Below are 12323 nucleotides of genomic sequence, written 5' to 3' on the forward strand. Positions count from 1 at the left end.
CCAAGGCAACCAATCACCTCCTTTTTTCTCTATGTGATTGTTCTCTCCACTGTGTTTTCCACTTACCTTCGCTCTGGTAAGTACTCAAAGGCAGCAACGCCAAGAGGAATGTTGCCTGAAAGACTGCCACGGGTGCCATAGGTTCTGGTTTCCTGAAAAAAAAAAAATAAACCACAAGGAAAGGAAAGTGTATGTAATTTTGGCTCGGGCGAGTTTCTGTGAGCCAACTGTGGTAGAGGATGGCATTAAAGTTGCCATTCTTCTTCCCTCCCTGTATCCATGCCCATTGGCACGTGACTCCGGATTCCCACTCAATAAGAAGGGCACATGTCCCCACTCACGTGACTTGCTTTGGCCAGAATGAGGCTGGAGTGATGGTGTGCTTTGGGAGCCTAGGCCTAAAGAGACGTATGTATTTCTGCTTGCTCTTTTCCATTTCCACCTTTGGCATGAAAAGAACATTTCGGGGCTACCCCACTGGAGCCACAAGGAGAGTGAGCAACCAGGAAGCAGAGCTGAGTCACCCCAGCGGGGCCAGTCCAGCCCAGCTCAGCCAGAGGCCCGCCATACCCAGCCACCACCCGCTGATCCCAGATGTGAGAGCAACGCTGTCTGTCACTCAGGCTCCGTGGCAGGAGCTAAATTATCCACCAATTTCTTCAAAGCAAGCCAAGGGTTGGTAAAGAAGGGCAAAGAAGCCCTAGCCAGTTTGGTTCAGTGGGTAGAGTGTCGGCCTGCAGACTGCAGGGTCCCGGGTTCGATTCCAGTCAAGGGCACATGCCTGGGTTGTGGGCTTGATCCCCAGAAGGGGGCGTGCAGGAGGCAGCCGATCAATGATTCTCTCTCATCATTGATGTTATAACTCTCCCTCCCTCTCCCTTCCTCTCTGAAATCAATAAAAATATATTTTTTTTAAAAGAAGGGCAAAGCAAGGAAACAGAAGTTAAATATAAAAGACTGATTAGAAAGAGAACAAAGTCCAGTCTCAACAGGGCTGGATGTGAATTACTCATCAGGAACTCATCGTCCCTCTTCCCCGTCTCCCTCAGTAGAGTCACACCTGGGAAGAGTGAACACATTCCACCTACGGAGACTGCGCTTCACTGTTCAAAACGAGTTCCCGTTCTTCTTGCCTTCAGAGAGGGTTTCAACCACCGGCCACAGAGTGTCCTGATTCACCAGGGCCTCTGACCACGGGACAGTCGGGGGCACGAGAACGGGCCTGGATGACCCCGAGGGGCCAACGAGCTCTTAATTCAATCAGCAGTGTGTTAGGGGAAGCACCGGCTTTCGCTTTTCTACTTCAAATCTGACTCATCACAGAGAGAAGCACTGGAACAGTGCAAGGTCAAAATTTGCCTCTGTCTGGCCACCTGGCTTTCAGCAAACTCTGGAGAATCAATGAACCAGATCATCAATTCTCATTCCCCACACTCTAGTTATTTTTTTAAAATATATTTTTATTGATTCAGAGAGGTAGGGAGAGGGAGATAGAAACATTAATGATGAGAGAGAATCATTGGTCAACTGCCTCCTGCATGCCCCCTACTGGGGACGGAGCCCACAACTCAGACATGTGCCCTGACCAGGAATCGAACCATGAGCCCCAGGTTCATAGGTCGACGATGCTCAACCACTGAGCAACACCGGCCGGGCTCAAGTTATTTTTTAATAGTATTTACAGGTAAATGGGATCGACAGTAGAGACAGGAAGAGGGTAAACCCAACACTAAATGACTCTACTGCAGTCAAACCTGCCTACAGGTGAGCTGAGCCCAATTGCAACGGAAGCGGAAGTCTGTGACGACAACCTTTGCTCACATTCTTTGAAGCATGGCTCTCTGCTACTTGCACTTGGCCAACAGGTCATCCACACCTCTCTAAAGTCTGCACTTTCAACTTCAAATAGGTTCCTATTGCAACTGGATAGAAGGTCAGGGAGGCGGGACTCATGTCAGAGAAACAGTTTCTGCTGGGAACCAAAGGGAAGCCCAGGAAAATGCCAAGGAGAAGTGTGTGAAGTCACCCAGGGCGCAGGCACCCCCACACCCCCGCAAGGAAGTCTCATCCGTGAATTTCCAGGCAGAGAATTCAGGAGGTGACAGGCACACAGCCCCATGTCCTCTGCATGAAAGGCCTGTTTGACGTGTTCACAAAAAGGTGGGGTTCTAGCAGAGCCGATACTTTACATGTTGCAAAATTAAGTCACAGGAGTAGAGAAATGTAAAACCCAAAGTTAGAAGCCGCCTCCTCATTCAGGGTAAGCAGAAATTAAAGAATAAAAGCTGTCATAAAGCACAAGTGAAGTACGTAAGTACTGAGGAAGGACGCATTGCCGTGGCCTGGGTGTGGCGGCAAAGCCTGGGGAACCCCGGGACTGTGTTGCCTAACAGCTTGCCCCTCCCGCCGGCTCACACGCAGCAGGTTGGGCCTGGGGGCAGCTCAGCACCGCTCAGCTTTGCTGTTTTAATTTCTATCCCTATGACGTGCACAGTTTTACGCATGCTGGGCAGGTGGCAACCGTGACCTGCAGCCACTGCCCGCACACCAGCCACGTGGCTGTTCCTTCCCTGGTGTCACTGCACGGCCACCACCTCAGCATCTCTTACAGAAGGACCACACACTCTGGCTCACCGAAATGTGCAGAATGAGCCTCAGCAGCTGGAACACTCTAGCGATGCCCGTGGAACCCCCTTTAGGAAATGCCCTGTGAATGGTTTTCCCAGCAGCACAGGGGCTCACACTGTGGGACAAACACAGCCCTCCCGGGCTCAGAGCAGGCTGCTTACAAGTCCCAGGTGACTGACTACACAACCCACGCGGCCCCCTCCACGCCTCATGCATAAATCCTCCCGAGTTCTCAGTTCGGAGGGCCCAGCTGTTTGCTGATGGGCCCCTGACTAATAGGGAAAAGCCTGGAGGTGAGGGAGCGACCTGTGCAAAGATCCTGGGGCAGGTGAGGGCTTGGCAGTGTGGAGGGAAGAGGAGCCAGGCCTGGGAGTGAGCAAGGAGGGAAGGGGCAGGGGGTGAAGCTGGGGCCCACAGGGAGGAGAGAAACCGGAGAAACATTTCTGACACTGAGGCTTCTACTCTGGGAAAGAGGGCACCACGCGGCACCTCATGCTCCACCTCACAGGGGCAGGGAGGCCCGAGTGAGAAGGGACTGCGGGCTGAGGGCAGAGGCAGGGAGGGCAGGGAGGGGGCACAGCAGCAGTCCAGTCCGGGAAACCACGCTGGCTGAGACCAGGGTGATGGCAGCGGTGGGAATCCCAAAGGGATGGCAAGGCAGAGCTGGCAGGGCGTGGTGGTGACAACGTGAGCCAGCATTCGCCGAGCCCCTGGGAGGATGGAATGACAGGAATGGAGAAGCAGAAGAAGAGATTCAGTGGGCTGTGTCAGGGGCTCCATTGCAACATGGAGATGGAAATAGACATCAAGGAGTGAGCTGGATACACGCTAGGAGTTCCTGGGAGGGTCCTGGCCCAGGTATAAATGCAGGAGCCCTCAGGGCATACATAGAGCCAAGAGAGGGAGTACAGACAGAAAAGAGAGGACCCAGCACAGAGCCCTGGGACATCTACACCCTCTCATATAGATCAAAACCAAAATACAAAATTAGGCCTGGCTTTCCTGCATCGCCTCAAAGGCACGGGCTGTGTGTTGGGTCTCGGCTGGCCAGCTCCTTCAGCAGCAGGTGCCCCTCCTGCGTCAGGTACACCCTCCTGGGTCAGGTACACTCTCCTGGGTCAGGTACACCCTCCTGGGTCAGGTACACCCACCTGCGTCAGGTACACCCTCCTGCGTCAGGTACACCCAGTGGGGGCTGGTTTTCCCCGCTGAAGCTCTGCCTTTGACATGGAAAAGGCCACCCAGGCTTTCTCTCCCCACAGCTCTCAGTGAGGAGTGTGCACTTCCGATTTCCAATAAGAAGTCGGGGAAGCATGAAGTAGCAGAATTCAGAAAGGAAAAATGCTTTCCTGCCTCACCCACACTCCTTGGTCCTTCCCCAAACCCATTCTTTGTTTCTCTCTATTTTTCAGATTGTCATTCCCAACTAGACTATGAGCAGCTGGAATTTATTCCCCCCTGTCCGTCACAGTCCCACAACACGTTTGCTGTCCAGAAATATTTGATAAATGAATAAAAATGTGTCTCACATTCTCTCCCTACTTCCCGTTTTAATGAAAATAGATGATTTATCAGGCCCTTCTACGTTTTCTGTGGCCAACTGCTGTCTGCTTTATGGTCTCTCGCTGACATTCCTTCTCCGCGGGGAAACAGAGAGGAGAGAGAAGAAAAACTGCCCACTCATTTTGTAGAGCTTCTCATTCAAACCTTGTCTCTCTGCACAGTGACGATGCGGTGGACTGTCTGTCAGTGTAAACACGACCTGCGTAATACAGCCCGGCTTTGGAGAGGGCATGGCCTGCTCTTCTGCACCAGCACTTCTCGCTCTGTCCTTACAGAAACAGTTATTCCTGGGAAGCATCCCCAGTGCAGAAAATGCCCGTGAGAAGCATGACCAGTCGTTTGCTTCCCAAGCGCCCGGGTGTGTTGCTACACATCACACTGGCCCGGCGCCCGATGATGTCATGTGCCAGGACTGTGTGAAAGAAAGAGCTCCGCTGTTCACCCAGCACAGGTGCGGATGTGCACCTGGTGAAAGAACCACGGGAATGTCTATCCGACCACAGTATGAAACCCAGGAGCGACACAAATAAAGATGGCCACCCTGGTTACATACTTTAAAAGTGCTAGTGCTCCAACTGGACCGACAACCAGCAGAACAGGAGTTTCAATATTTAGGGTGAAGGGTCCCCAACCCTACTATGGAAGGAGTTGTTAGAAATCAAAAGAAAAAAACAAGCAACTCTGTAGAAAACCTGGCAAAGAGCATGCATGTGTAATTCATAAAAAAGAAGGAAATATTAAGAACCAAAGGAGAAGAAAGAAAAACTGGACACTATCACTAATAATTAAATAAATTAAAATTAAAACAGCAATTGTGTATGTCTCTGTGTAGTGTCCTATTGGGAAGTTCAAAAAAGTTCTTGAAATCTAGCGTTGGTTAGCGTTTGAAGAAGTAGGCATTGTTACTAATGATCAAAAAGTACAATTTTATCACCTTCAATTTGGCACTATCTAATAAAATTTCAATATGCATTACCTTTGATTCAGAAATATTATTTCTGAAATTGTGTCCTATAGTGTGTGTATGTGTGTTTGTGTGTGTGTGGTGTTTGTGTATCTATACAAAAATACATTTTTTAAATAATGTTCATTGTAGCATTTATGTTGAGAAAAAGCAAACAACATCTAAATATCTATCAAAAGAAATGAGGAAATATAGTATAATATAATCTATACTAATAAAAGAGTAATATGCTAATTAGACCGGGAGACCTTCTGGAGACCTTCCGGACATCCTTCCGGATAAAGCCGGGGGCTAGGCCAGCCTGCAAACCACCCCCAAACGGCCCTCAGCCCCTCACCCAGGCCAGCCACGCCCCCCAATGGGGACCCCCACCCCAATGGGGTGTGGCCAGCCTGCAAATGGCCCTTAGCCCCTCACCCAGGCCAGCACCGTCCCAAGTGAGGACCCCCACCCCAATGAGGGCGTGGCCAGCCTGCAAAGCCTTGGGGGCCCCTCCCCCCAGGATGGCCCTGGCCCCCAGCAGGGACCCCCCACTCCGATCTGGGTGTGGCCGGCCTGCAAACCACCCCAGGCCCCTTGCCCAGGCTGGTCCCGCCCCCTGAGGGGACCTCCACCCAGATCCGGGATTCCCTTCAGGGCAGACCAGCCGGCCACCACCTGTGCACCAGGCCTCTATCTATACTAATAAAAGTGTAATATGCTAATTAGACCAGACGTCCTTCCAGACAAAACCATGGTGGCGGGGCCAAGGCAGAGGCAGTTAGGGGTGATCAGACCAGCGGGGGAGAGCAGTTAGGGGGATCAGGTCAGCAGGGGAGAGCAATTAGGGGTGATCAGGTCAGTGGGGGAGAACATTAAGGGGGATCAGGCTGGCAGGGGAGAGCAGTTAGGGGGATTAGGCTGGCAGGGGAGGGAAGTTAGGGGGATCAGGCTGGCAGGGAAGGGCAGGTGGGGGAATCAGGCTGGCGGGGGAGGGCAGTTAGGGGGATCAGGTCAGCAGGGGAGAGCAGTTAAGGGGATCAGGCCAGCAGGCAGGCGAGCGATTAAGAGCCAGCTGTCCTGGATTGTGAGAGGGATGTCCCTGAGGGGTCCTGGATTAGAGAGGGTGGAGGCTGGGCTGAGGGACACCCCCTTCCCATGCACACATTTCGTGCACCGGGCCTCTAGTATAATATAATGTATAATTATTCATTTTTACAAAGGAATACTATGAAACTGTTTCAAAGAATGAACTCATACATGAACTGACATGGAAGAATGTCCAAAGCGTACTGAATGGAAAAGCAAGGTCCAGAAGGGTGTGCACAGGAAACCATCTCTGGGAGAGAAGCGTGGCGACTGCACAGCTGTGCCCAGGCGCACCTTCGGGAGAACCCACTGCAGGAGCCCTGCTGACTCGGCCTCTGGGCTGCACAGCTGCATCATCTGCACACTCACACCAAGCCCTCGTCCCCCAGCTGCTTCCACTCAAGACAAGCCTTTTCAGCCCAACATAAGGGCTCCTCCAACCACAACATTCAATCAAGAATTTCAGATCTAAGAGTAAAACTTGATGTTATATTTAGTGCTCTCACTAACCCTCTTTCCTCGGAGGATGGGGAGGAGGAGGAGGAGGATTGGAAGGAGGAGGAGAAGGAGGAGGAGGTGGAGAAGGAGGAGAAAGGAGGGAAGAGAAGAAGAAAGCAACAACTATAATGTAGTTCTGTAGCATATAACATTAAAAGAAAGCAATTTGCAATTCCTGTACATCACACTTATCCTCATAGGAAATACTATTGCTACCAGAATAATCTTAACTATCAGGGAAAGACTATATACTCTAAGGGTGAACAAAAGAACAGGAGCACTGACATCACCCACAAGCCTGTTAAAAAATGCAAATATTAGGTCAGATCTTAGGCCTACTGAACAAAAATCTGTACTTCAACCAGCTCTCCAAGCGATTTACTGGAGTTTGAGAAACATGATAGATTCAATATTTATGGCACACTTCTGTCTCCTGGGAGAATATCGATCTATAGTGAAAAATGTTTACTGTTTCCTGCTATGGTAACAATCCCAGCTAGCACCTGGGAAGCTAAGTCTCTGCCAGGCACTTTGCTGAGTGAGTTACATGCGTTTGTACTCACAACAGCCCTATGACAGGGATTCCATCATTATCTCCACACACACATGAGGAAATCGAGGCTAAGGAAGGTTAAAGTCACTCTGACATAGGTTGGCATAATAACACAAACTTGAAACCAGGTGAGTCACTCGCCAAAGGACAGCCCCTCACACAGAATGTTCATGAAGGCATATCAAAATGACTAGCAATTATAAATCCAAGAAAATACTAAGAAAAATTCCAACAGGATTTTATTAAACTTGACAAGCTATCTATAATGTTTAATGAAAAGAGAAAATATACAAGAATCTTTTCTAAATTTTTAAAAATAGGTACAAATATAGGGTGTCCCCCCCAAAAATGTATACACACACTTTGAATAACTATAAAGGTAGTGTTTATTAAAAATACATTTCATTTTCAAAATTGAGTTGTCAGCTGTTAAAGTGTATATACATTTTTGGGGGACACCCTGTAAAAGCTATAGCTTTTAACAGAGGGAAATACTGGCATAGAAAGAGGCAAAAAAGGATCAGTGAAATAGAATAAAGTTATGAAACAGACCCTTGTATAAATAGGAATTTATTTCACTATAAAAACAGAATTTCAAGCGAGTGGGGAAAAAGATGGATGAATTAATAACTAGTATTAGGTTAGCTGTCCAGAACTCTAGAAAAAATTATTAATCCTTATTTTTCACCTTCTACAAAAATATAATATTTTAAAGAGCTAAATGTAAAAACCCAAAATACTGTATTAGAAGACAAGATAATTTTTAAAATAATTTTTAGGTGAAGACCTTCCTAAACTAGACAAAGCACAGAAATCATGAGATTGTAGAGTTGATTACACAGACATTTAAAACTCCTATATAATAAAAGGAGCAAAACATCCTATATAATAAAAGGCCAGCGAACATAACAGCATAATGACCAGAATGGCTGATCAACCAGTCCCTACGAGGTGCATTGACTACCTCTCTGTCCCTCCCCGCTACCCCCCGCCCCTCCCGCCCCTGCTCCACAGGCTCCAATCACTGCATGGCCAACAGGGAACCATGGGGCACCGGGGTGGGTGTCAGCGATGGGGCAGGACTGGGGACTGGCAAGCGGGCAGAAGATGGCCCTGATCACAGGCTAGGCCTAGGGACCCTACCCACACACGATTTCGTGCGCTGGGCCTCTAATAGTTAAAGTAAAAGTATTCTGAACAGGTAAGCAAAAATGTGGCATAGATACACAATGGAATATTAATCAGTCTTAAAAGGAAGAAAGTGCTGATACTTGGATGACCCTTGATGACATTTTGCTAAGCGAAACAAACAAGGCACAAAAAGACAACCGCTGTATGACTCCACTTAGAGGAGGAACCTAGATGTAGTCAAATTCATGGAGACAGAATCGAGAATGGTGGTTGCTAGTGGGTGAGGAGGTGGGGGTGGATTGGGGAGTTACTGTTTAATGGGTACAGAGATTTCAGTTTTGCAAGATGAGGAGAATTCTGGAAAAGGCTGGTGGGAGATGGCTGCCTTATTCCGTTTCACTCATTCACCAGATTTGAAAATTTAAATTGGAAACAGTAACAGCTGATATTAGGAAGGATGAGGAAAGCAAATTATCATGCACTGAGTTTGAATTAGTACCTGCCCTGGGGGCAGTGGTGCAATGGAAGGATTGTAGCTGTCAAGTGAAAAAGGGAACAAACCCTTTGATGCAAGAATAGCTCCCTCGGGAATCTAGTTACAGAAATACTCAGGCTGAGCCCCAAGATGAAGGCAGTGTCCCCTGCAGCACCGTTGCTAATGCGGAAGGACTTTAAAAGGACCATTAGTAAGGGGAAGGGCGGAGGAAGTGGACTTCTACTTATGAGTGCCATGTAGCCATCACCAACAGAGGTGCTCACAGCCATGGGAAGGTCTCTAAGACTTGGGAGTGAAAAAGTAAGTTGCACAATGTCTAGTAAGATCTCATTTACACATATGAACACACACACACACACACATACACACACACAGTGCAAATATATAGAGAAAATCTTGGAATGGCATTTTCCAAACTTAGCCTTCCCTCTTCTGTGTGAGAGTAGGAATGATGATGGTACTCGTACAATTCATTCCATTTACTTCTCTGTTGTTTGAGAATCTATTCAGTTATTTGTACTTTTTATTAAAAGATTTTTTTTACAGAGAGAGAGAGAGAGATCTATGTGAGATTGAAACATCAATCTGCCGCCTCCTGCGTGCCCCCTTCCCTATCTGAGCCCACAGCCCAGGCATGTGCCCTGAGAGAGGATCAAATTGGCAACCTTTCAGTGCCTGGGATACCTAACCAATGAGCCACACCGGCCAGGGCTGCATTATTTTAAAAACATAAAAATAAAAGAGCAGACAACCTGGAGAAAATAAATGCTGAAAACCAGTAGAACTAAAAGGAGACAGGAGGGAACGCTGGGAGAAAAACACAGAATACAGGTGTGGGAGAGGATATTCTTGCTTTATGTAGCTACAAGAAAGCCTGCTTAAAGGGAGGGCCGTTGCTCACAAGATTCCTTCCCCATTTCATATATATTTTTCCAAACAGGAGGACTGCCTCCCCCTGGGAAGGGAGGGCCAGGGCTCATAGTTCCTGACCGGGAGCCAGATGACACTAAGATTTCCTTCTACCTGAGCCAACGCTGCCCAGCCCAGATCCCACAGGAGGGCATACTGCTTCCTCTAGTCAGACGCATTCCCATCCCGTCCTTTCTCAAAACCACAGTACTTGGTTCTCCCGCTTCGGTTCCTTTTTCAAGACCAGAGGGTTGTCAGAGCACCAGAGACTGGAATGCCTCTGTGCGTTCCCGTGGCTGCTCCTGGCCGTCCAGCCTGAAGAAAGGAGACCGGTGTGGAAGCGATGGTCTTAGACACATTTGCTGGGACAACAGGAGGCAGAACTGGGGCCGAGATGTAAGTCACAAGGAGGCGAGTGACAGCTGAGAATTAGCTCTGTCCAGCAATGTGAGGTGGTGAGCTCCCTCCCACAACAGGACTGGATGCTACCAGGGGAGGCAGCGCACTGGGCATGCCCTGAGGACTCTGAGGTTGCATCCAGTGCTCTGAGAGTCCCAGGGATGGCTCTGAGGCACAGCTAAATTTGGGAACCTCTGGCTGCTATGACCATTTGAAGTCCTTCAGCCTCAAGGGTCTCTGGGCACATTTTAAGACGATCTGAGAGAGAGACAGAGCAGAAGAACAATGAAACACCAGCCCCGGGACCCGTCCTAAAAGGGCCCCCAGTCTGAGGCACGGCATGGTTGTGATAAGCAAACTCCCAAGTCAAACTTGCCTCTGCCACCTGCCTGCTGTGTGGCCACAGGATGACAAAACTATCCCTACCTCAGTGGCGAAGGTTAAACGAGCGAGCACAGGTCAAATGCTTACAATGGTACCTGGTCCCTAGGAAGCATGGACCATGGTTATGTTGCAGGCAAGGAAACTGAGGCTAAGGCGATGCATAACCTGACCCAAGCCCCAATGTCGGGTTCAGGCCTGGGAATAAGACCTAAAGCTCCTTTCCTGAATCCCCAGTGAACTGCACCTTATCCAACGCTTTCCCGCCTCTGTTTACACCCGCCCCCACCCCTATTCCTCTTGAGTGGGAGGAGAGCTTGTTCGCTAAACGTCTTCAAACTTGTCGGCTACCAAACGGCATTTCTCCGTGGCACCTCGCCTCCCGCCACAGCGCAGCGAGCGGGATGGACGGGCGGGTGGTGGGAGGGTGGACGAAGGATTCTCAGGAAATGAATCTCTGAGTCAGGAGCCGGTTCCGCGATTTCAGCGCCGCCACAGCCCGCTCCTATGGCCGGGACAAGTTTCCTAAGCCCTGCACCCCCAGGATTGCCTATTAAAGGGGGTGGAGGGCGCGTACACAGGCCGGGCTCCGCGGCCCGTCCCGCCCACCTGTGCTGGCGCCGCCTGCGGTGCGCGCCCCGCCGCCAGGTGTACACGGAGGCCGAGGGCCATCGCGGCTCGGAGGGACGGACTGACCCCGGAGTTGAGGGCGGGTGGGCGTCCGGGGAGCACACGGACGCCCCGGGCGGTGTGTGGGGAGAGAGGCGGGGTGGGTGGAGGGGATTGTGACGCCACCAGCGTCCGGACCCCGGGAGGAGCGGCCGCGGGACGGGGACGGCAAACGCGGGCAGGAGCCTGGGGCCCGCAGCGAGCGCTCGGGAAAGAAGGAGCCCTTCGGTGCCCGCGCCGGGCGGGCGGGCCAGCGGCGCGGACCCCGAGGCCCTGCTGCCCCGCGGATCGGGCCCGGGCTCAGCGACCGCGGGGCCATCGGAGGGGCGGCGAGGGGTGGCGGTTCTCCGCGCGCCGCGCCGGGTCCGCGGGTCGGAGGGGCCGCCGAGGGTAGCGGGGCGCGGAGGGCGCGGGCGGCGGGCGGTACTCACCCGCGGCCGGGCGGGAGGAGGCTCCGCGAGCGCGACGCGTCCTCGACGGCGCGGGTGGCGGCCGGCGAGTGGCGGGCGCGGATGGCGGGCGCGCTGCGGGTGGGGAGGCGGCCGGGCGCCCGGGCTATGAATCAGCCGCGGGACGGGCGCCGAGGGGCGGGAGTTACGGGAAACCCGCGGGGGAGGGCCGAGGGCCGCGGCCTTTTGCAATTTCCCGTCTTGCCGGCGCTCTTGGCACCCCTGGGACCCGCAGGAATTCGCCTCCCTGGGTCCCGTGGGAGGAGGATGGGACCCTGCGGGGGACGAGGTGCGACCGGGCGGGGGCGGGGGGGGGGGGGGAGTGGGAGAGGCCTGGGGAGGAAAATTGGGGACCACAACCCCTTGTGCCCTCGTCGGGGCGCTGGGGAAGGCGGCAGACCCGCGAGGGCTGTGGGGGGCGGGGAGGGGGGGTAGCCCGCGGCCACCTGTGGCCCCCACCTGGGCAGAACCCGCGGCCCCGTTTGGTGTTCAGAGAAGTCCTGTGCGTGAGCGGTTTCTCGGCGCCTGGTCCTCGTCCCTCCAGCAACGTCCTGGACAGTCCAGAAGCTGCGGTTCACAGAGCCCTGGGCGCTGCCCGTGGCCTTCTTTTCCTCC

At 51.9% G+C, this 12323-nt stretch overlaps 1 protein-coding gene across 2 annotated transcripts in view; it reads right to left on the minus strand.

Annotated features, from left to right (window-relative positions):
- Nucleotides 1–11772, minus strand: part of OSMR (oncostatin M receptor) — a 44931-nt gene extending 33159 nt beyond the window's left edge. For both annotated transcript variants that reach the window (XM_070411799.1, XM_070411797.1), the window contains exons 1-2: nucleotides 11691–11772; nucleotides 67–152 (exon numbers count right to left, since the gene is read on the minus strand). In XM_070411799.1, coding sequence (XP_070267900.1) covers nucleotides 67–139 — 73 coding nt within the window. In that variant the 5' untranslated portion in view covers nucleotides 140–152; nucleotides 11691–11772. The remainder of the gene's footprint in view (nucleotides 1–66; nucleotides 153–11690) is intronic.
- Nucleotides 11773–12323: the final 551 nt, after the last annotated feature.

The sequence above is a fragment of the Myotis yumanensis genome, unplaced genomic scaffold (genome assembly GCF_028538775.1).
Source record: "Myotis yumanensis isolate MYYU_CA2020_CCGP unplaced genomic scaffold, mMyoYum1.0.hap1 SCAF_4, whole genome shotgun sequence".
Taxonomy (NCBI): Eukaryota; Metazoa; Chordata; class Mammalia; order Chiroptera; family Vespertilionidae; genus Myotis; species Myotis yumanensis.